Consider the following 22,085-nt stretch of genomic DNA (forward strand, 5'->3'; position numbering starts at 1 on the left):
AAAAAGGACATAGATGGGCCCATGAGGCCCTCCAGTATCCCCAGCCATGAGCCTTGGACTGGGTTCCCAGGAACAGACGATGAGTTGCTCCTGCAGATTGGGCCTCAGATCCCACCAGAGAGCTGCTGGCTCTCCCCAGGTAGACCTGCAGCTATTGCACGAATGGACACAGCTTGCGTGTTCTTGGTAGTGTTGCTTAGGTAGGATTTTTGCTGATGGCTCTTCCCCAGCAGTCTCAGTGTACTCCAGCGCTGTGAGGACTAGCCAGCAGGAGGAAGCTTCTAGCCTGATTCCTGTGTCTGGGGTCTTCAGTGGTAGACTCTTCCCACTGGCCCTGATGATCAGCCAGCGCTGCTGTAGTATCCTTGTATGGGTTCTATGCAAGAGATGAATTACTCTATGGTAACAGAATCACTCTAACATGAGCAGGTGTTCAGCTTCATAAGTTAGTATTAGACTATTTCCCTCACAAGTCGTGACTACCCGTTTTCACTGGCTGTGGAGGGACTTTCCTGGTGGCTCTATTTTCTTGCTGTCAGGGTTATCAACTTAATAAAATAAAGTCTTTAGGGATCTGAATGCACATTTGCTTCATTAGAAACGAGGTCAAGCGTCTTCTCCCATCACAGGCTTGCGCTTTTTTTTCTTGTGAAATTCTATTTTTCAACTGTTGGTCTGAGAATTCCTTAAACTTTTTTTTTTTTTTTTTTTTTTTTTTTTTTTTTTTTACTGTGTGTGTGGTGAGTAGAGGTAGGGAGTATGGACACATTGTCTGGGATGGGTGTGGAAGTCAGAGGACAGCTTGCAGGCATGAGGACATTTCTGTCCTCAGGGATTCTGGGGACTGAACTCAGGGTTAGGGTCCTCAGGCTTTGTGTAAGGTGCCTGCACCTGCTGAGCCATCTTGCAGATCCCCATGAAAACTCTTGATACATTCCAGAAGCTAAGAATGTATACAACAGCTAGTTGTGTCGCAAGCATCTCCTCGTTCACTCATTGGAGAGAGGAGGCGAGGAAGAAGTGGTAATGGGGGTTTCTTGTTTGGGGTGCTGGGTAGGTGATGGTACAGTGGAGTCTATAAAGTAGAGGTGAAGACACAGGGCCAGGAGGGAAATGAGCTGATGGCCTCCTGTGCAGCCACTGTGCAGCAAAGATGTCTTAGAGTCTGGGTCTGGATCTGGGAGTCTGTTCTGGTTTCTTTTCTGTTGCTGTGACCAATGCTCTGACCCAAAGCAACTGAAGGGCATATGTAACCTCATGTTTCCTGAGCTGTCTATCCCCAAGGGAAGGAGGCCTGGGCAGGTGGCTGCAGCAGAAACATGGAGGAAGGCTGCTGACTTGCTTCCCCTAGCTCATGCTTAGCTAGTTTTCTTATGTAACCCAGGAGTACCTGCTCAGGGTGGCACTGCCCTGAGTGGACTGAACATCAGTCAAGGCGGTCACCCACATGTGGCCACAGGCCAGTCTGATCTGCCCAAGCCCCCTTCACTCAATTGTGTGGAGTTGACAGTGAAAACTAACCAGGACAGGACTCACACTCAGGTCTTTTTCTTTTCTGCCTCACCAATCACAGGAAGCCCACATGATGGGCCTTGAAGGAGGCTAAGCCAAGGAGCGGTGTGGTAATTCTCCTGACTTGTTTGTCTCCTACCCACCCCAACTCTTGTACAAGCCATTGAGTATCTAAACCTCTATAATAATTCTTAGTCACATGACCCTCATGGCATTTCATGTCAGTTATTATTACTTTATTATCGTTTTGGTCTCTAACTACTTTCAATACAGTACACTTTATTTTGAAAACCCATCCAACACCTTTTGTATTATGTAACATTCAAAACATTTGTCTATGTAAACTTTACTACTCATTGATATGTACTTAATGACACAAGTTCTTCCATATACAATGAAAAACATACAAAAATACATCTTAGAAATTCTACTTTGTACAGTCGTTTGTTAAATAGTATTTACACATACATTTCCAGGTTCCTGTAAGTATTCTGAGTTATGAAATTCCCTTGGAGAGATGGTGGTAAATTTGTTCTTACAAACTTAATTTGTAGTCTTACATGGATTACATTTTAAATAAAAAGGGCTCAGGTTAACTCAGAACTGATGAGCCTAAAGCTAGGGAGGACAAGGAGGGTGTGGGGAGCAGTTGTGGCGTGGCGCACGATGAAGAGCATAGTACCTCCACAGAGCTTACAGTGCAGAGCTAGGAGAGCCATCCCAGCTCCTTGAGCAAGGAATCGGACCAGCTCTTAAAGAATTGGGAATTCTTGCTTCTGGAGTTAACTTTTGTCTCAGGACCATGGCCTGACCATCATCCTGCAGGAGGAGTAGCAGCTGATATGACCACAGTTGGTCACCTTTCAGAAGAAACAGGGACAATTAGGACTAGCCACACAGTGGGTAAAGGGGAGTGATGGAGAGACAGGCTCTCTACTGTCCATTGGTCACAGCACTGGGGTGAGTGGCTTCTCTCCAGTTAAGGAGCTCTTTTAGACCTGTAGGAAGAGGAAACTGTATTGAGTGGAATAGACTCAGTTTGGGCAAAGGCCTGGTGCATTTTCCTCTGCTACACAATCTCTGTGGGTCATGGGTGGGTGGGGGTCAGGGGTCAGTTTGTTTGTTTTTTAAGTGAGGAATTGGAGAACATTTAGCTGCTTTACTGGGACAGTTATAACTGCTCCACTTCTAGGAATGTATGACCTAAGATGGCATTTCAGTGTCTGTGTAGATGGAGGGAGAAAGGCACATGCTGGCGCCATGAGTTTAGGGCAACCCACCCCCCCAGCAAAGCCTGGGGCAGTTGCTGCTTCCCAGACCATCATTTCCTGAAAAAGCAACATCAAACCTACCTTTTTTGGCTAACTACTTTCAATAAACTCTTGATCGCCTCAGATTCCGGATTCAGACATCTCTGCTCATTATTCTTTTTCATCGTGGCACTATAGAAATGAGAGATACTCAGATTAAGGTCAGGCCTACAGAGCTGACGGCCCTGCAGGTCAGTGTCAGAATTCAGGCACCGTGGTGCCTTAGTTAGAGTCACAGACCTGTTCCCAATCTTTCCTGATCCCCCTCACTTATTCACTGTGTGATTACGTAAGGGCCGTTACTGGCAGGTGGGATTGTACTCACATGATCTCAACATGTGGGCAGGATAGACTTGCAGGAATAATTTCAAGCTTTCCTAAGGCCCTTGGTTTCACTGGTCGGTCATCGATATTGATGCAGGTGCAGCGGACCGTTCTTGCGAGAGGGATCCCTGCAGGAAGAGAGCGGTAGAGCCGGGAAGGTCAGCACACTATATCGGTTTAGACACTTAACACAGATGGGGTAGTGTTCAGCAGAACCCGTCTCATATTGTCATGTAATCTGCGGAGAGATGCATCCCATCATATATTAGGGCTGGATGGTTGAATATCTGGCTATGGTGAAGAGAGATCTGCAACTTGTCACTTATGGAATCCTGCCCTCATGTACTGCTCATAGTACTGGTTAGGCTCAGGCAAGGAGGCATCTATGCATTACCCCGTCCCTCCATTTCCCCCTCCATCCTGCCCCTCTCCTCCTTCCTTCTGCCTCCTTCCTCTTTCTTTCCTTTCCTTCTTCCCCTTTTTGTTCCTTTTCTCTTATTCTATTTTTCTCTGACATCAGCCAGAAGATGATAAATTCTGCACGCTGAGGCGATTTCTTCCTGCTTCTCTCTTCTTTATAGGTACACACTGAAGCTTAAGTCCACACTGTTTAAAACTGAGCTCAATCGTCTGCCTTCTGACTTCGTTAATTTAATAGCCTTGGTGTCTCTTACCTTGAGTTCTGCTCAGGCTCAGCAGGACGAGGCAGAGGATGACGGCAGCACTTGGGTTCATGGTGCTGAAAGGGGAGGCTTCTAGAAGGTTGGCTCGGGATGTCTGTCAGCCTCGGATGAAGGCTTCATGAAGTGCTGGCTGATGTGGAGTATTTATCTGCAAAGAGTTTCCCTCCCTGAGTCCTGATTGGCTCACTTTGGAGATGACTCAGCAAGACTCCACAACCTGAGGGAAGTCCCCGAAGGCATTGCTTGTGTTTATTGTGTGTGACCCATGAGCTTGGAATTTCCCATTTTCCTCCTGTGCTCCTTTTAATTTTTAACAAGTGAGTTAGGTTTCACTTTCCAAAGCATGAGCTGTTTGAGAAAACAGATGCAATGCCTTGCAGAATACGTCTGAAAATGGCTTTAATTCTCATCTTCCTTCTCTCATAAATAAAACAGAGCTGATATTCAAGTCAGGTCCTAAACATGGTTTTTACATTTGTTGAATTTTCATTGTTTATTTTTGCTTTACATCTTTGTAAAACTTGTTTATCTACTTTACACACTTTATTATAAAATACTTGGAATAAATTTTAAAAAGCACACACCAAATTTAGCCAGATCCAAAGTCTATACAACTTAATGAACTTATATATAATTAGAACAGGCATTCAGAACAGAAGCTGTGAGGTGTCACTTTAGATTTTAGACCAAGTGCAGGTAATGATCATGAGACACAAAAGGGATTGCAAAGTTAATCATTACTCCAGTTCTGATTCTGTCATGGATGCTTTGATTGTTTTCACGGTGAGCGTGTGGTAACAGAGTCAAGGATGGAAATGAACGTGGGTGTCACTCTGCAGAGCAACCAATGCAGGAGATACCTGGAACCCAGGACAGTATGTGAGGTTACAGAGATCTCGCCTAGAGGTCACGGTGATGGAGGGACGGAGGTGATTCGCTCTGGGATGGGGATAGGAGCCCAGAGTGTACTGGTTCAAAACTTGGCAACAGAGGCCAAGAGTGAAACAGGAGCTCTGCCACCAGAACAGGGAAGGAGATGCTGCTTGGGAAAGATGGAAATTTCTAGAAAGCTAAATCCACATTGATGTAGTCCAAGGACTAGAACAGAGCTAAGCTTTCAAGGGAGCAAATCATGGGACAGCTGTGGAATCTGGAAGGACAGGCGGAAGGGAATGGGGCAGAGAGAGAAGCCAAGAGACTTTCATTTTGCAAACTTCTCCTGAGGGAAGGCTACTGTGAGAGGACGCCTTCTGGGAGGAGCAGTCTCTCCCAACCTGCTTCTGCAGAATAGATGCTGTGCTGTAGGAACCTCAGAATTTTAGAGTAGGAGGAGGTGCTGAGCAGTTTTACATTAAACAATAAAGATACATGGTGACAGTTTTATTTTATTTTTTATTGTACAAGTTCTCAGTCAAGATGTGAAGGAAAAACAGATTTGAGGATGTTAAGGAAAAACAATTAGCAAATGGATATATAGCCCCTTTACTAAGGAGAAAATATTACGCAGTGTTAAGTCTGTTAGTCATGAGTTTTCCCTCATCCAACCCTTTAGGAACCTAGAACCTCCATCTCTGTAGCCCAAGCTCTCAAACACTTGCTTATGCAGTCTCTCCACAGAGCAGATCCTTGGCTCAGGTTCCTCACTTCCCTGTCTGTCCATTTGGCTGAAGTCATCTTTGATGTTTCTTTGGTGTTTCTGGAACTAAAGACCTAGGAGAGGTTTAAATTGGACTTGTTTTACACCGAATTTCATGCTAAAATGAAAGCTACTGTAGTATGCATGCAATGTACACATGTGTTACCCAATAAATAGTCACCTGTACTGGTAAGCAACCCTATTGATGAGAACAGACCATTTTGCATTGAATTATAGCAGATTATAGCAAGTATGGCATACATATCATGGCATTGTTGTGGCTAGGAGAAAAATGAGCATTTCTTCCTACATATTCAAATCTGTAAAAAAAAAAAAAAAACTAAAACCAACCAACTATAAGGTTAATGTCAGCTGACTGAAATAAAAGTATCTAATGTGGAAGTTCCGAAGAGTCAGCTCCACAAGGTTAGATGAAGTGCTTTGAAGACACTTGGGGAAAAGTCAGTCAGCATCAAGTGAGCCTTAAGAGTAATCCCAGCACGTGCGCAGGAGGGAGGCAGAGGCATGGAGATCTGAGTTCCAGGCCAGCCTGCTCTATGTAGTGAGCTCCAAGAAAGGTAGGGCTACATAGAGAAGCCATGTCTCAAACACACACACACACACACACACACACACACACACACAGGTACACAGACTCAAGACTTACAGGATGCACAAGGTAGCACACACCTTTAATCCTAGCACTTGGGAGGTGGAGACAGGTAGATCTCTTTGAGTTCAAGGCTGGACTGGTCTACATAGTGAGTTCCAGGACAACCAGGACTATGTAGAGAGCCCATATCAAAGAAAAACAAAACAAAAGTGAGGTGTGCTCCAACAAATGACCAGGCGGGGAAGCATTTACAAGTACAGAAGACTCACACACACACACACACACACACAGACACGCACACAGACATACACACACACAGACACACACACACAGACATACACACACACACAGACATACACACACACACAGACACGCACACAGACATACACACACACACAGACATATACACACAGAGACACACACACAGACATATATACACACACAGACACACACACACAGACACACACACAGACATACACACACACACAGACACACACACACACAGACACACACACACAGACATACACACACACACACAGACACGCACACAGACATACACACACAGAGACACACAGACACACACACACACACAGACATATACACACAGAGACACACAGACACACACACACAGACATATACACACAGAGACACACACACAGACATATATACACACAGAGACACACACAGACATACACACACACAGACACACACACACAGACACACACACACAGACACACACACACAAATACAGAAGAAACCAACCAGCCAGTCTAGTTGCTTGGAAGAGTGGCATGAGGTGGTGACCCTTGGGTAGGACTGGAGTTGAGTTTTGCAGGTTCAGAACACCCATTGTCCCCAGTTATCCTCAGTGAGGATGACTTTGAAGAGCTGATTATGCTAAGCCAATCTAATTGAGACACTGTTTTCATCATTATTATTACTATTTTGGTTTTTCAAGACAGGGTCTTCCTATGTAGCCCTGGCAGACCTGGAATTCACTATGTAGATCAGGCTAGCCTTGAACTCAAAGACATCCTTCCACCTGCCTCTGCTTCTCAATGCCTCTGCTTCTCAATGCTTATGATTAAAGGCCTGTGCCACCATGCCCACCCTAAGATGCAAACTAAAAGGCTTGTTCCTTGCTGGTGTGGGCCTTCCCACAACCGGGATGACTGGGGTAGCTGTCCAGGCCACTCTAGTCCCAGTGCCTGGGATGTGAAGTAGCAATCTGTGTTCTGCCTGCTGAGAACAGAAGCAAGACAAAGACTCCTTCTCTTGTTTGGCATGGGAGCCAGCTCAGGGCATCAGCCTCACGGATGTCACAAACGTAGGAAAACATTCCAGAACGGGTGGTTTATGGCAAACCAGCTGTTAATGTTCCAGTTGCTGCTAACCTACTTGGGATAGTTGAATGGAAAAGAAAAGAAGTGACCACTTTTAAAATTATATTTTTTCTTTCGGCAATTCTCAAGTTTTTGTTTTTGTTTTTGTTTTTGGCACATTTACTTCTATAGTATTTACTCACTGTTCAGGGCTCACTATGAAAGAGAGAGAGAGTTAAAGAACTTAGTTTCAGTTTCCACTTCATAGATTTGGCCTGTGATTTCGGCATCAGACCAGAGAAATAAAAACCCAATAAAAACAACCTGTTCTTAAATGCTTGTGAGCACAGACCCCCTGGAAAGGGAAGGCTTTCTGAGAAAGGAAAGCACTTAGAAGAAGCTCAGCGGCTGCAGAAGCCTGGAGACGGGATTCCCCTTTTGCTGCAGGGCGCCGCTGTGTCCAATGTCCAATGTCAGCAACTTCCCCTTTCCAGCTCTGACTTGGCACCGGCTGGGTGCGCTGCTCCAACGCTTCCTGATGACGCACACATCTCTTCACTCACTGGCAGCCTGAGCCCAGAGCAAAGGAGCTGCGGCAGACACAGTCACGTTTAGGAAGGCTGTGAATGCCAGGTGGGTAGCTCATTCCAGCGGTTCTCAACTCATGGGTCGAGACCCCCCACCCACCTCAGCTCGTTACATTAAAATGGATAACAATAGCAAAGTTACAGTGATGAAGTAATAAAAATAGCTTAATGGTTGGTGATCAACACAACACGAGGAACTGTATTAAAGGGCCACAACATTAGGAACGTTGTAAGCTGTTTTGCTTTTCTTCCAGACAGTTTCTCTGTGCTGCCCTGGCTGTCCTGGACCTCATTCTGTAGACCAGGTTGGCCTTGAACTCACAGAGAGCCACTGTTTTAGACCGTGCAGCGACTAGTTTTTATTTTGGTGCTGGGGATCCAAACCGAAACCTTAGATATGCTTGGGAGATGCTCTACCACTGAGCTAGGCCATAGCCCCAGCTTTTGTTTGTTTTTTGTTTGTTTGCTGGTTCGTTTGTTTTTTGCAGTGGGGGCTTCTTTGGATGAGACAGTTACCACAATTGATATCTGTTTGCTTTTCTACAGAGTTCACAGGCTGTAGATAAGTCAGTACTAGAACTGAACACCTCTGAGAAAGGGCGTGTACTGGTAAGTCAGCTTACCCAATGGATAAATAATAGCACAGAGTGGATTTACAAGCAAGGACCCTTTCAGTGTACAGGTCCCGAAGGTTTAACAAAGGGGACAGGAAGACAGATTCTTACAGATGATAAGATTGCAAAGAAAACTCTAAAGTAACACATTTAAAACCAGTCTAGTCAGGTATTACTAGCAGCTAGTGTCCTGGGGGGGGGCATCTACATGAGAGGCAAATAATTTTAAGATGTTATATAAAAATAATTTATAGTAGCAATGATGCTTATAATAAAGTCAACAAGCAGCAAGCAAAACTGGTCTGTACCAAGTGTGGATGAATCTAAGATTCTATCAACTAAAACAGTACCATGTTAACTAGCTCACGATTGCCCCATGACAAAGTTCAGCAAGCCGAAAGCCAGCCAAATAGCGTCTTGTCTGGGCATGTGCATTGTACGAGAGGCCGTAGGCACAGCATTGTGTATGTCCTTCGTGGCCCTGAGTGGATGGCAAGTTTTATGCTGATGTTCCAGTCCCTGCCAACCCTGCATGGGGTGTTTGAATGGGGAAAAATGAAGGAAAATGATAATTTAAGAATGTATTATTTTCTTTCAAAAATTCTCAAGGCTTTTGTTGCATTTACTTTGTTAGTATTTTCTGTATGTAGCTCACTTTGAAAATAAATAAGAGTTAAAGAACTTAGTTTTAAGTCAGGTGTGGTGGCACACACTCCCAGCATTCCGTAGGCAGAGGTCAGAGGATCTCTGTGAGTTTGTGGCTAGCCTGGTCTACAAAAGAGAGTTCCAGGCCAGCCAGGGCTATCATACAGAAACCCTGTCTTGGAAAAGCCAAACCAAACCAAACAACCAAACCAAACCAAACCAAGCCAAGCCAAGCCAAGCCAAACCAAACAGAACAGCTTAGCTAAGGTTCCACTTCATTGATTCAGTCTTCCACACGTTTAGAACTCCAGCTCAGGATAGGGTTGAATTTGGAAGACAGGAGAGCAAAGACACGGATGTTCTTTAATGACCTTGATTTGGGTGGCGAGTGCCTAAGTCTCCACGTTATAAACACATGCAAATGCATGGCTTAGGGATAGAAGTTTATGGGTCATAAATAAAATGACAGTCCAGCCTGTATACCAGAGGTACAGTAAAAAATAATGCTGGATGAAGTGGCACATGTCTGTAATTGCAGCACTGGGGAGGCAGACAAAGGTGGACCACTATGAGCTTGAAACCAGCCAAGGCATATAATGAGTTCTAGGTCAGCCTGTGCTTCAGAAAGATACCTTGTCTCAAAAATCAAGAGATGATGATGATGATGATGATGATGATGATGATGATGATGATGATTTGCCACAAAGCTATTAGGGAAACAGCGAGAGCAATGTTTTATTTAGATTGCTATTTCTTTCTTCAAAGAGAGGGCCAAGGAAAATGTATCCTAGTCAGGTGGTAGTCATTCATGCATTTAATCCCAGAATTCAGAATGCTAAGGCAGGGGGATTGCCACAAGTTTGAGGCCAGTCTGCCATACATCATGAGTTCCAGGCTACAGAGTGAGACACCCTATTTCTACAACACAAAGCAAAAAATGTGTGATGATGGAACTGTGCCAAAATTTCCCTGAGCTGTCCATCTTAGATACTAGGAAGCCCCCAACACTACCTTGGATATTAAGTGCTGGTGATCTTTTGAGTCAGCAAAGTGATTGAAGGGCTCCCATCACCATGGTATTCTGAGGGCATTGATGAACTGACAGGGAGATTCAGGAAGATCACGGTTGATGAAGTAAATGGAATGGCAGAAATGGTAGGCGATAAAATGAAGGATAGGCAGAGAGTAGGCAACGGGCAAGCTGCCTTCCTCCCTCTTCTGGCTTGCCTGCCTTCTGGCTTTATTTCTCTGTCTCTCCTTCTCCACTTCGACCAGAGCAGGAAAGTTGTGGATTAAGATGTTTTGAAAATCCAAGCACAGGTAACCTCAATACATGGATGGTTCTTAACAGAGAGTATGAAAGGTGGCTGGCTTCCATATCGGTTATCCATGTAAACTCCCTAGCATTAGAGTTTATTAAAAATCATATATTAAAATCAACATTTACTGCATGTTTTCACCTATGTGAGGGTGTACTATTTTATTTTTTCAATTTACTAAAGGCTTAAGTCTGTTTTGAACAGCTCAGTGATGTTCCATATCAAGATTCCAGCTTAAACCCAGGCAGTCTGATCCCAGAGCTGCTCGGGCACACTGCTGTCTGTCTGTGCAGAGCTACTCGGGCTCACTGCTGCCTGTCTGTGTTAGCTTGGCTGTCCCCCTCTGTTGCCAAGGAAAATCAATGACATGGATCAATAAATCAGGACACTATAGTTTTCTCAATTTGAGAAGCTTAAACTGAGGAAGAAGCAGTCTTCTTACTTGAGTCAGAGGGAGTGCATGTCCCACAGGGACTTCAGGAAAATAGAAGATTTGAGAAGATACATTTTTTTTTTCAACAGGAAATCTTTTACTGTAATGTTAAAGTAACACACTTCTGAGCATTGTTGTAGAAATCAAGTTGATAATCCATACACTAATTATGTTATAGATGAAAAGAGCTCATAATCAGGTAGCAGTCAGCGAAAAGAAATACTTTGTGGGAGTTGATGGTTGTGTGTTTTAAAAATTAGTTGGTATAAATCCTTACTAAAATAGAAATGGAGCCTCCTGGCTTCCTCGCTGTGGCTCTGTGGGGCTTTGTGTTCTGCGTCTACTGTATGGATTTTCTTATCATTGTATTAACTTAGTTTAAGCCCTTTGTTTTCCCCCTTTTATTAAAAATATTCTTTTATAATAAATCCTGATTACAGTTTCCAAACCCTCCCTTTCCTCCTCCCCTCTCCTCCCCATTGCCCTAGCATAGTTTGCAGGCAGGACATCATTGTAGCTCAAAGGTATTGTGGATGGGTTGGTGTTTATGTTTTTCTTCTCTTATCGTAGCCTGCAGAGTACCTTCCCATATGAAAGACACTAGGACACCGGTGAAGGGTCTATGTAGGCACCAGTTTGCCTTCTCCATGTTCAGTGGGTTGTGTGGGTGTTGTCTTCAGGAATGGGACCTTGCTGTCAGTTTGTAGATAGTGGCTGTAAGTGTTTCTGCTCACGTACATGAGCAGGAAGGATATCCTGGGACTTGGAAGCTCAGGAACCATCGCAGAGGGAAGACGATATCCCAGTGGAAGGGCATCCTGAGACACAGGAGGTCGGGAACCACACAGCTCTGGGGTGAGGCAGTGTCCCTCTGGAAGGGCACCCTGAGACACGGGAGCTCCAAGAGGAAGCCTTCTCAGTAGAGGCGTTTCAGCTCCCAGGGGAGGGCATCCCCAGCTGAACTCAGGAGCCTCAGCCCCGATCCACTTCCTCTCTTTTGTTTCTTTTCTTCTCAGCTTCTTCAGATGAGTGAGTCACACCAGGCAGGAAATCTCATGAAAGAGATTTATTGGAGGGTCCAGGGGACAGATCCTGCAATGGTGTTTCACGAAAGCTGTAGGGTGAGGCAGGAAAGAAGGTGTCGCCAGAGTGGACAGCTCCTGAGGGGCAACTCCCAGTGAGACAGGAAAGGGAGTGCACCACCGTGGACAGCTCCTGCAGCTCCTATGACAGCTGCAGGCTGAGGAGGTGTGGTACAGTAATGTTTGACAGGAGCTACAATTTTGGACAGCTCCTGTGGGGCATTTTATCTTTCTGGGTCTGGGTTCGTTTACTCAGGATGATTTTTTCCCCCAACGTCCACCCATTTGCCTCCAAATTTCATGATGTCATGTTTTTGTTTGATTTGATTTTTAAAACATTTATTTATTTTGCACATGTATGGAAGGTGACGACATCCATCTCACGGTGCACCTGTGGAGGACGGCAATGGGAGTCAGTTCTCTTCTTCCACCATGTAGGTTCTGGGGATCAAACTCAGGTTGTCAGGCTTGGTGAGGAGCTCTTTTTTACCCATGAATCCATCCACCAGGCCCTGTGTGTGCAGCGATCTTGAAGGACCAGCAGAACAGTCAGGTTCTTTAAATGAGCATCATGATGTCACATTTTTAACAGCTGAGTGATACTTTATAGTGTAAATGTACCACATTTTCTTTATTCATTTTTTTTGTTGACAGTCAGGGAGGTGTTTTCCAGCCTTGGGCTATTATGAACAGACAGCAGTGAACATGATTAAGCAAGTGTCTTCTAGTAGACCAATTCCTGTCTTCCTGAGGAAATTTTCCATATTGGCTGTATGAGTTTGCACTCCCACCAGCAATGGAGGAGCATTCTCCTTCATCCACATCCTGGCCAGTGTAAGGTACAACTTGTGTTACTGATCTTCACCCTTCTGACAGGAGTAACATGGAATCACAGAGCCATTTTGATTTGCATTTCCTTGATGGCTAAGGGTGTTGACCATTTCTTTAAGTGCTTCTCAGCCATTTGAGTTTCCTCTATTGAGAATTCTTTATTTAGATCTGTATCCTAATTTTTAGATTGGTTTGTGTGTGTATTTGTTTGTTTGTTGCTATCTAGTTTCTTGGTTCTTGCATCTGTTGGTTCACAGAGGTCTTGGGATTTATTTGTGGATCTTAGTAGTATTCTACTTGTGAGGGCTCAGGACCCCATTCTGCTCAGAGAAAAACAAGCTACTTTAACAGTGACACCACCAAACTGAGCAAGCTAAGAAACATACTGACAATGACTAAAGCCAACTAATACATCACCAATGATCATGGAAATAAAACGGTGAAGACAGTATGTAGTATGAAGTTAAATTGCTGTCTGAGGGGGGAAATAGTGAATGGAATAAAGAGATGGCGGAAGGGAGATGGTGAAAGATATATCAAAGAGAGGAAGGGAAGGCACAGGTCATCTGTCCCAGGGATGAGAAGAGAGCAAGAGACAAGGAAACATCTGACTGGCCAGAAAGAAAAACCTCAGTAGCAAAATCAGGTGAGTATAGCAAGAGGGAGAGAAACTAAAAATCTTTAAAAATAATACAAAACGAAATACTGCTAGGCAAATAGTCCCCCACCCCAAAAGCATTGGAGCTGCTTTTGGGGGTCTTCTAAGATTGGAGTCTACCAGGGGAGGAGCTGTCAGCTGAAGCTAGTCTCCTGTCTACTGTGCCATTTGGGCAGCTGCTGAGTTTGGACTGACCAGGTGTCATGCATCTTCCAGTAGAAAATCTTTTTGGTACTTACACAAAACTCTCTTTTTGGTACTTACAAAAATGTTGAAAATCACATCATGATTTCAGACTTGCCCAGCCCAGTTAATTACCACTGCCTCGAAAGTAGAATTAGTGAGTAGAATTAGTAAGACAAGCGCCTACTGTCCCTCTTCCAAAAAGACACCAGTTTTGTAAAAGGGGATTATTTAGAATCCAAAGAATGTGCTGACCACATCATAAATATTTATGTTTGTTAGCTATATTCTCAGTCCTTTAAGAGCAATTAAAAAAAAAGTCAAAGATCCTAATACAATCCAACTCAAAGATGCACTAACTTGATACTTTCACATCTTAAGAGCTGACAGTAAAAAAAAAAAAAATGAAAAGCCTTTTTGTTCCTAGTTAAACAATTATATTTCTGTAAAAGCAAGTACCCTTGTATGCCCAGTAAAAAACACTTCAGTTTGTTGCATATGCAGTGGTCTTCAATGTGAGTGCTTCAGACAGGGCTCGTTCACTGCATTTCCTGTGTCATGGCATGCACAGTATGGAGCACATGTTATGTGCTCAGAACCAAGATTGTTGTGACGTCCTGAAATGAACCAAGGGCAAACACAGCTACAAACACCTTGGCCTCGTGCTGATTTTTGAATTGAGTTTTGGTTGTGGATCCAGAGATCCTGTACTGTTGCCAGGTTGTTTGCTTGTTTTGGTGACTCCACATTCTGTTCTGTTAGGTTTACACAGCCATGAACTGACAATGGTGATTGGAAAATGGACACGCACATATGGGAGCTGGGTAGAAAGAACCTGGCAGAGTCAAGCCGGGCGGGCGTCAGGGAGCCACTGGCAAGAGTGTCTGTCACTGCTGCTGTTTCAGGTTTCTCCCTGACAATGTCGGTGAGAAGTTTGGAATACAGGAAGAACAACCCACAAACCACAAGAAACTCAAGAAGAAGGAAGACCAAAAGGTGGACATATTCCTTCTTAAAAGGGGGAACCAAATACCCACAGAAGGAGTTGCAGAGATTAACTATGGAGTAGAGACTGAAGGAAGGACAAGCCAGCCTAATATAGCTATAATAATATAGCTATCTCCTGAGAGGCTCTGACAGAACCTGGCTAATACAGAAGTAGAGGCTCACAGCCATCCATTGAACTGAGTACACGGTCCCCAATGAAGGAGTTAGAGAAAGGACCTATGGAGCTGAGGGGTTTGCAGCCCCTTAGGATGAACAACAATATGAACTAACTAGCACCCTCAGAGCTCAGAGGTTCAAAGTCTGAATACACACAGCCTGACTGGGTGTTTCCTGTGCTTGGCAGGAAATCTCCCTTCGGTTTTCCCTTTTGGCTCAGCTCAGAAAGTCACACTAGGAGAGATTTAACAATGGGGAAAGGGGAATCCCTTTCAATCCTAAGTAAAGTTGAATCGATTCCTTTATGACTGCCATCCAAGTAGATTAATTGATTGATTGATTGATTTCTCTCCCCCCCCCTCTTTTTCTTTCTTTCTTTTACATTTGGGCATTTTTAAAAATTTTTTTGTCCTGGAACTCTGTCTGTAGACCAGGCTGGCCTTGAACTCAAGAGATCCTCCTGCCTCTCTGCCTTTCAAGTGCTGAAACTAAAGGTGTGAGCCACCACACCTAGGCAATTTTTTTTTTTTATTTATTGAAATTTTTAACAGTACTTTTTTCATCATATTCCTTCTCATCCCCAACTCCTCCTCAGCAAAGTATACTTCTTTCTTTTTTAAAGTTTTTCAAGATAGGGTTTCTCTGGGCAGCCCTGGCTGTTGTGAAAGACCAGGCTGGCCTGCACCTCACAGAGATCCTCCTGCGTCCGCCTCCCAAGTGCTGGGATTAAAGGCATGAAATATGTTTCTAAAGAATTCTATGTAATGACAAGTACCTGTGTACCTCTAAAAAATAAATAAATAAAAATCTAAAGGCACATCAATGTCCAGAAAGCATGTAGTTGTTAATGATTTAATAAGAGTTATATATCGTAGCTTACTAGAGCAACACAATTCTTACTCTTTTCAAGGAGAGAGAGTGCCAGCCATCCCACATTCATAGTATGATGAAGGACAGGGACAAAGTCTATATTTGCATATTTTCTCAAAGGCAGACTCATGGGGAACAGACTGAAAGAGCTGCACAGATTTTTTTTCAACATTTTTCTTTGGTGAGCAAAACCAATTTATTTTAAAAATCTACACAGGTTATTGTCACTGATAAAACAGATAAAACCAGATGTACAGGATATACGCATCTTAACCCCTTTAGAACTCCTCAGTGGGAAGCCAGTGTGACTAGCTGACAAAAGTCGTGTTCTTATCAGTTTCTACAATGCAGAAATGTTTTCAGAGCACCTCACGAGTGGCAGTCTCTTTAAATGAACAACCAAAATAATGTGTGCAAATGTCTTGCTAGATGTTTGCGTGCCTCGAGATATCTGGGGAAAGGAGTGTTTACTTGCATGAAAAATTCTTTGAGGAATGTTTTACTACACACACAGATGCTTTTGAGTCCAGCATTGCCGGAGCCAAGTGACAATGCATCCATTGTCGCCACAGAAGGGAACTCGGAGAGTGCACACATACAGACACATGACTCTTAGAGAGAAATATTTCCATACCCCAAAGCAAAATAGTTTAGACATATCAGGCCTCCTAGAAAGTCCTGCAACCTGGTAATACATGGGTGCATATTGCAAGACAAGAGGGGACGGGTTCCTGACGAAGAGTTTGTATCAGAGGGCTCACAGTCAGACCATCCCAGGATGTCACTTTTTTTTTTTCAGGAGTCACATGTTCTGGCGCCTTACAAAATTCTTTTTTTCTATTGTCTATAATGAGAAAATGAAGAGTTTTACTTACTGGGTTGTTCCCTCAGTAATTAAAAGCTGACCTGTAAAAACAATGTGGCAGGGGTGGGGGCTAGGGGGGAAGGCTGTTGCCAGGTCTAACCCAGGACCCCTTAACTGGGTGCTTCATGTGGATTCTGTTAGGATGGTAATGGGCTCTTCCCGCAGTCGCCTGTTCTCTGCGTTCCAGCGCTCTCATGGGTAAAGCACATTCCGACCTGGTTGTCTCACAGCCTACCTGCATGATGAAGCGAGCTTGCTTGAATCTGGGGTCCAGACACCTTTGTCCTTTGTGAGCCTTCAGGGTAACACTGGTAAGGGAGACACAAAATAGCCTTAAACTTTTGGTGGGAAAACATCCACAAAACAAAAGCACCCACACCATTGTCACCTCCATCACATACATGACTTCAACTTTGTTGCAGCCGTTACTTGGGTAAATTACAGAAGCTTTCTCGATCATTGCCATTTTGACGGCTTTCACACCGGGGCCGATGCAAAGACAGCGCCCCCCTTTGAACATGACGAACCCTGGAACAGATCACAGCATTGGTTAGTCAGGGCTGTGAAGTGGATGGCAGACACATTTCTGTTCATCTCATCTGTGCAGACTGAAATTAAGTTTTTGAATCTCCCTATCATATTTCTCTCTGCGGTAGGCTAATTTGCTATATCCTTGATTATTTCATTCCTTAATTTTTGTTAATTATTTAATTTAGGTTGCAGACAGGACTCACTTGCTAGTTGGACCAGGTTTGCCTCCAACTGAGCATAGAGCCCAGGATGACCTTGAACTTGAAGCACTCACTATATAGCAGGCCCCATATCTCAGGATTATCCTACCTCGGCTCGGCCTCCTAAGTGCTGAAATCATATAACAGTATGAGTATGCTACTAGCCCAGCACTTGATTACTTTATATAACACCTACACCGTTTACAGCAACCTAGAGAACAAAGTGGCTATTTTCTTCTGTATCTATTTTGAATTATTTTATAACTGATTGGTGGGGTATACAAGCATAGTTCTGTTCTTTACTAAATGAGCAAATAGCTAATAATTCTTTTGATCTTTGTCTTTCCAAGTTCAAATTCTAGATTAAGACTAAGTACCATAAATCATGCTGTCTTCCACAGTTGAAACCGTCTTTGAGAGCTTCCAGATGCTCCCATGGAAACCTCAAAGATTTGTTTGTTTGTTTGTTTGTTTGATTTTCAAAAGAGCAGCAAGAGTTCTAAAACTGGCTTGGTTTGTCACATTAACTTCATATCTTAATTAGCCCAGGTCTGCTGTGAATCGCATAAGAACCATGAGATGACAGGAGACACAGTTCCAGGTTCAGTCATGGGAAATGTTAATAATGCTTCTATTTTGAAGCAATATTCTTTGGCAAAGGCTTATTGGAGAGTTGTCAGTATCCACACTACCCCGAAATCACTCTTGCCCTCAAGTGACATATTGATCAAACACGTATGACATTTTTATGACCATTGCCCCAGAAAAAAATTTCCTTTTCTCTATTCTGAAAATATTGGTCATAATAAACTAGCAGTTTCATGGTTAAATTTTAATTAACCATTAAATTTTTTTTCAGGATACCAACATAATCCCATATAAGATTCTCCGAACAGACATTGAGGGGCTAAAGGCTCTTGCTAGATAAGTGTCAGAAAATGAAGAAATCCATAAAATAATCATTTTCTTTAAAGATTTCCAACATTTTCTGCCATTGCTAGAACTTCTAATATGTGAAATTAAGTAAATTTTAAAAACTGTATATTTGAGAGAAAAGACATTTGAAAAATAACATAAGGAACAGACAGACTCAGAAACCAAAGGTACCAAATACCTTGAACAGTTGTGGCCCAGAGGATCAAAGCCAGAGCTATGGCTGTGCGCTTGTTCATCTCAGCGGCTGCTGCAGCTCCCTGCCAAGAGCTGTCTCTCTGCCTTGGCTTTGGCGTTGCAGAGAGCAGGAGGAAGAAGGCTGAACCTGAGGAGATCAGGAGCAATTATAGGCCAGCAGTCCTCATGCAGAGTCAGGAATTTCCCTTCTTGACTCATGTAGCTTTCTTGTCTCCTGGAGTTTCTCTTTTGTCCTTTAGGCAGTGCTATAGACACAGCACTCTGGCCCTCTCTGCTGGAGTTAAGAAGACCATTGGAAGGTGAAGGTACCCAGGAGCTAGAGTTCTGTGTGCGCAGTAGCTCACCACAGGGGAAGCTGCCCTTGCAGGTGACTCTTCCTAGAAATAAATGCCTTTGATTGTGTAGTGATTCTGGGCAGTGAGTCCCACAGACTCAGGGAGTCTTCCCAGTTCCCAGTTCCAGGCAGCTCATCCTGCCTTCCTCACATAACCACACAAAAGGACATTTGGATAGGGCATATATTATACATACCAGGTGACCTTCATCTATCTTTACCTTTTTTATTTCCAATTTCATGTCTGAAATACTCTCCGCATACCTAAGCATTATGTCTATTTTTTTTTTAATTTTAACACTTTTTCTTTCTTTTTTTTTTTTAAAACAAAAACAAAAACAAAAAAACATGTCTTAGTTGCACTAAGTTATATACTATTCTATTAAGGACTATAAAATCAAGATCACTGGCGTTCCAACCTTGAGTACTCATTCGTGTTCCTAGCTTTGGGTGGCTGACCCAGTGCAGGTTGTCATTACTGACGGCTCAGAAGCCGCTGCATCTCTTGGCTTGTGGAGATGTTAAAGGAAAGTATGATGTTTTATTGAATAGAGTTCAGACAATTGAGAAGAAAAGTGTGGACTTTGACTTGTTATGTGTAGGATTTTTTTTTTTTTTTTGGCTCTACCTAAGATGCTGAGTGGGAGGAATTTAAGACTGGCAGCAAGCAATCTCCTATTCAGACATACATGCTTGGTGCCAATAACCAGGAAACAGTAAAACTGATTCAGGATGCTGATAGGTGTGAATTACGCTGAAAATATCACTTACCTGGGTCAAAAAGGTGTCATCTTCACTGGACGCTCAGGGCTGCAGATTGTCTACCCCAGTAGGACAGAGTCCTTAGGGTACACTTTTAGTCCCAAGGACGTGCTTTCCCTGAGAACAAGGCTGGGTTCCGCATTCCAGTTTAAGGATGTTGCTATTTTGCTCACATCCCCATGGCCCAAGTATGTGGGGAACTTTGGGAATTCCTCTGGAGAAGTAGATACCAAAAAATGAGGCTCTGCTTTGGTCTCCAGCCTTGCCTCAAGCTTGAAACCAAGGTATCATTTTGCTGCTTTGGAAAATTCGTGTAACAAGAGACTTCCATAGTGGAAACTATGTTGTTCTACAAGAAGGCGTGTGGTATGCCCAAGGCTCTTTACACATTCAGTACTGGTCCCATGAAGCTGATGGCTGTTTAGCAGAGCTGGTAAAGCAGCCTCCGGAAGTCACCGAGAACCCTTACGGAGAGTCTGGGAAGCAGGCGACTTCTGGAGACAAATCCCTTGCCCCTGAGGAAGAACCAGCCTGTCAAGTTGTTCCATCTGAATGAAAAGCAGGCGAGGAAACAGTCATCCCCAGGAAGGGATAGCAAGCCTCCCCCAGGACTTTTGGGTTTGCCTCGCCAGCCCTGAAGTGGAAAAGCATTGGGTGGTCATCATTGGCACACATTGCAACCTCGCCCTGGCCAAATGAAGCTTCTCTGATGACAGTGTACCCGTCCTGCCCACTGGACACTACCAGTCACTTGTGGAGCCTCGGCAGAGGTGGCAGAGACGTGGAAAAGTATGAGGTTACTCTGAAACACTTCTTTAAGACTCAAGAGATTATAGGAACCGCCACATCCAGCTCCTGGTCACTCATGTGCCCCTCAGCCGCTGTGTGACAGATGAGATTAAAGATGCCTCCCTCGCTCAGACACAAGCAGCAGATAGAGCTGTTGGAAATGCAGAGCTCTCAGACATCAAACAGATTGCCCAGCCAGGAGCAGCGTATTTTTATGTGAAACTTGACATAGAAGAAAAACTTCCAAATTTCCTTTGCAAATTGGAAGGGAGTGCTGGCCAGTGAAGCTATTCTCGGCATTCCTGAGAAGGCTGCCTGGAGGCAGTGTCAAACCAGTAAGGAGGAGGCCCTCAGCTTGCTGCTTCCAGAAGGACTTTTAGCTCTTCGACTTTGGACAACCAGCCAAAGGGAAGGGCACGCCATACGTCACCAGTGGCACAGGAGATAGTCCCAGCATGTTCTTAAAGTGAAATCACCATTTCTGGTGGGGGCTGCCTCCCTGCCTCTTTTCGGTATTTCCCACGGATCCACCGGCAGCAGGAGGCCTACGTTTGTGCATTTTTTAAAGAAGTCATTCTGAGATGCAATGATATGTTAAAAGAACATCTGCTATGTATCTCTAAGAACAGCTCTGTTTCCCTACATCCTCATGAACTTTTAAACCTTTGAGATTGGGTGTGATAGCTAATGCCCGTAATCTCAGAAACTGGGGAGTTATGGCAGGAGGACTGCTGTGAGTTCAAGGCTAGTCTGGAATACATAGTGAGTTCCAGGACAGTCTGGGCTATGGTGTGAGACTCCTCTCACCTCCTCACCATCGACCTCCCCAAAAATGCAAAACTAATGTTTCCCAAGTCTTGTAACTAATAAAAAGGGAACACTTTTCTAAGATAGAAAAAAAAAATCATTGTCTCTTGCTCCCCTTAAGTTTTCTGAATCTGTTTTAGGTGTGTCACTTATACAAAAACTACCAAGTTCAAATGTAGAGGGCATTTTTTAAAAACAGAACTTTAGGCTGCCGCTGGTGGCTGTGGTGGTGTGCACCTTTAGTCCCAGCACTTGGGAGGTAGAGGCAGGCAGATTGTGAATTGAAGACCAGCCTGATCTACAAAGCAAGTTCTATATCTGTAGATCATTCAGGAGATTGCAGGAGCAGACAAGGTTTAAAAAAAAAAAAAAAGAGGCCCTTCTTCCTCCCTGGGGGTGACACAGGTGACCTGTAGGGCCGCTGCTGTTACCCCTTGTCATCCTAGAAGTGAAGGGGCTGTGCCCACCATATGCATATAGCGGTGTCTGCTTTCCCTTAGAGAAAGAACACAGTATAAACGCCCAGGAAAGTTTCGTTCAGCCTTCGCTTCCTCAGATAACAGATGTGAAAGCAGGGCGAGCCAAGGCAGGGGCTGTTAACTTTCTTACCGGAATTCCAGCAGCTAAGGAAAAAAGCCCAGCCTAAGGGTGGGCAGGTGTTCTCTCCCGGCTTCCTTTCAGTAATCCACTTTCCGGGAGGGAAAGCGCCACCCTTTTACCTCAGTTCAACAAATGTTCATTAATGTTCAAATGTATTGACAGCCCTGGCGTTCTTACAGATACGGCCACCAGATTCCTTCTCGTGCGTGCGTGCGCTGCAGACTTGTAACCTTTGGCCGTGCGCAGGATTTGTTTGCAGATACACGGGCGGGGGGCGGGC

The 22,085-nt window shown here is 44.1% G+C and overlaps 3 protein-coding genes and 1 pseudogene across 11 annotated transcripts in view; 2 read left to right on the plus strand and 2 right to left on the minus strand.

The window, feature by feature from the left end:
* Positions 1-22,085, plus strand: part of Art3 (ADP-ribosyltransferase 3) — an 82,581-nt gene that overhangs the window by 11,160 nt on the left and 49,336 nt on the right. The gene's annotated exons all lie outside the window — the stretch shown is intronic.
* Positions 1,727-3,931, minus strand: Cxcl10 (C-X-C motif chemokine ligand 10). Its single transcript, XM_031391017.1, has 4 exons — positions 3,821-3,931; positions 3,148-3,274; positions 2,865-2,954; positions 1,727-2,510 (listed from the first exon to the last, which is right to left on the minus strand). Exons 1-4 carry the CDS (start codon positions 3,879-3,881, stop codon positions 2,492-2,494), a joined length of 297 nt encoding a protein of 98 aa, XP_031246877.1. The 5' UTR covers positions 3,882-3,931; the 3' UTR covers positions 1,727-2,491.
* Cxcl11 (C-X-C motif chemokine ligand 11) lies at positions 5,357-19,858 on the minus strand. Of its 3 annotated transcripts, none has more exons than XM_031391014.1 (5): positions 19,619-19,858; positions 18,497-18,640; positions 17,053-17,179; positions 16,887-16,959; positions 5,357-5,539 (listed from the first exon to the last, which is right to left on the minus strand). In XM_031391014.1, exons 2-5 carry the CDS (start codon positions 18,552-18,554, stop codon positions 5,378-5,380), a joined length of 420 nt encoding a protein of 139 aa, XP_031246874.1. In that variant the 5' UTR covers positions 18,555-18,640; positions 19,619-19,858; the 3' UTR covers positions 5,357-5,377. The 3 variants fall into 3 exon arrangements, with proteins under 3 accessions (XP_031246874.1, XP_031246875.1, XP_031246876.1); XM_031391016.1 differs by lacking the exon at positions 5,357-5,539 and adding an exon at positions 15,742-16,630; XM_031391015.1 differs by lacking the exon at positions 19,619-19,858 and having other exon boundaries at positions 18,497-18,751.
* Positions 18,679-20,868, plus strand: LOC116104590 (annotated as a pseudogene).

Source organism: Mastomys coucha, unplaced genomic scaffold (assembly GCF_008632895.1).
Source record: "Mastomys coucha isolate ucsf_1 unplaced genomic scaffold, UCSF_Mcou_1 pScaffold22, whole genome shotgun sequence".
NCBI lineage: Eukaryota > Metazoa > Chordata > Mammalia > Rodentia > Muridae > Mastomys > Mastomys coucha.

Excerpts from the sequence above, each read along its gene's own strand:
- Cxcl11 (XM_031391014.1), bottom strand. The coding sequence starts at position 18,554 with ATGAACAAGCGCACAGCCATAGCTCTGGCTTTGATCCTCTGGGCCACA. Across the intron at positions 17,180-18,496 it reads CTGGGCCACAACTGTTCAAG|GGTTCGTCATGTTCAAAGGG; the intron begins GTATTTGGTACC and ends GATCTGTTCCAG. Across the intron at positions 5,540-16,886 it reads AAGCTCGCTTCATCATGCAG|GTCTTTAGTTCCAGAAACAC; the intron begins GTAGGCTGTGAG and ends AACCTCTCCTAG.
- Cxcl10 (XM_031391017.1), bottom strand. The coding sequence starts at position 3,881 with ATGAACCCAAGTGCTGCCGTCATCCTCTGCCTCGTCCTGCTGAGCCTG. Across the intron at positions 3,275-3,820 it reads GAGCCTGAGCAGAACTCAAG|GGATCCCTCTCGCAAGAACG; the intron begins GTAAGAGACACC and ends CTCTTCCTGCAG. Across the intron at positions 2,955-3,147 it reads TGCCCACATGTTGAGATCAT|TGCCACGATGAAAAAGAATA; the intron begins GTGAGTACAATC and ends TCATTTCTATAG.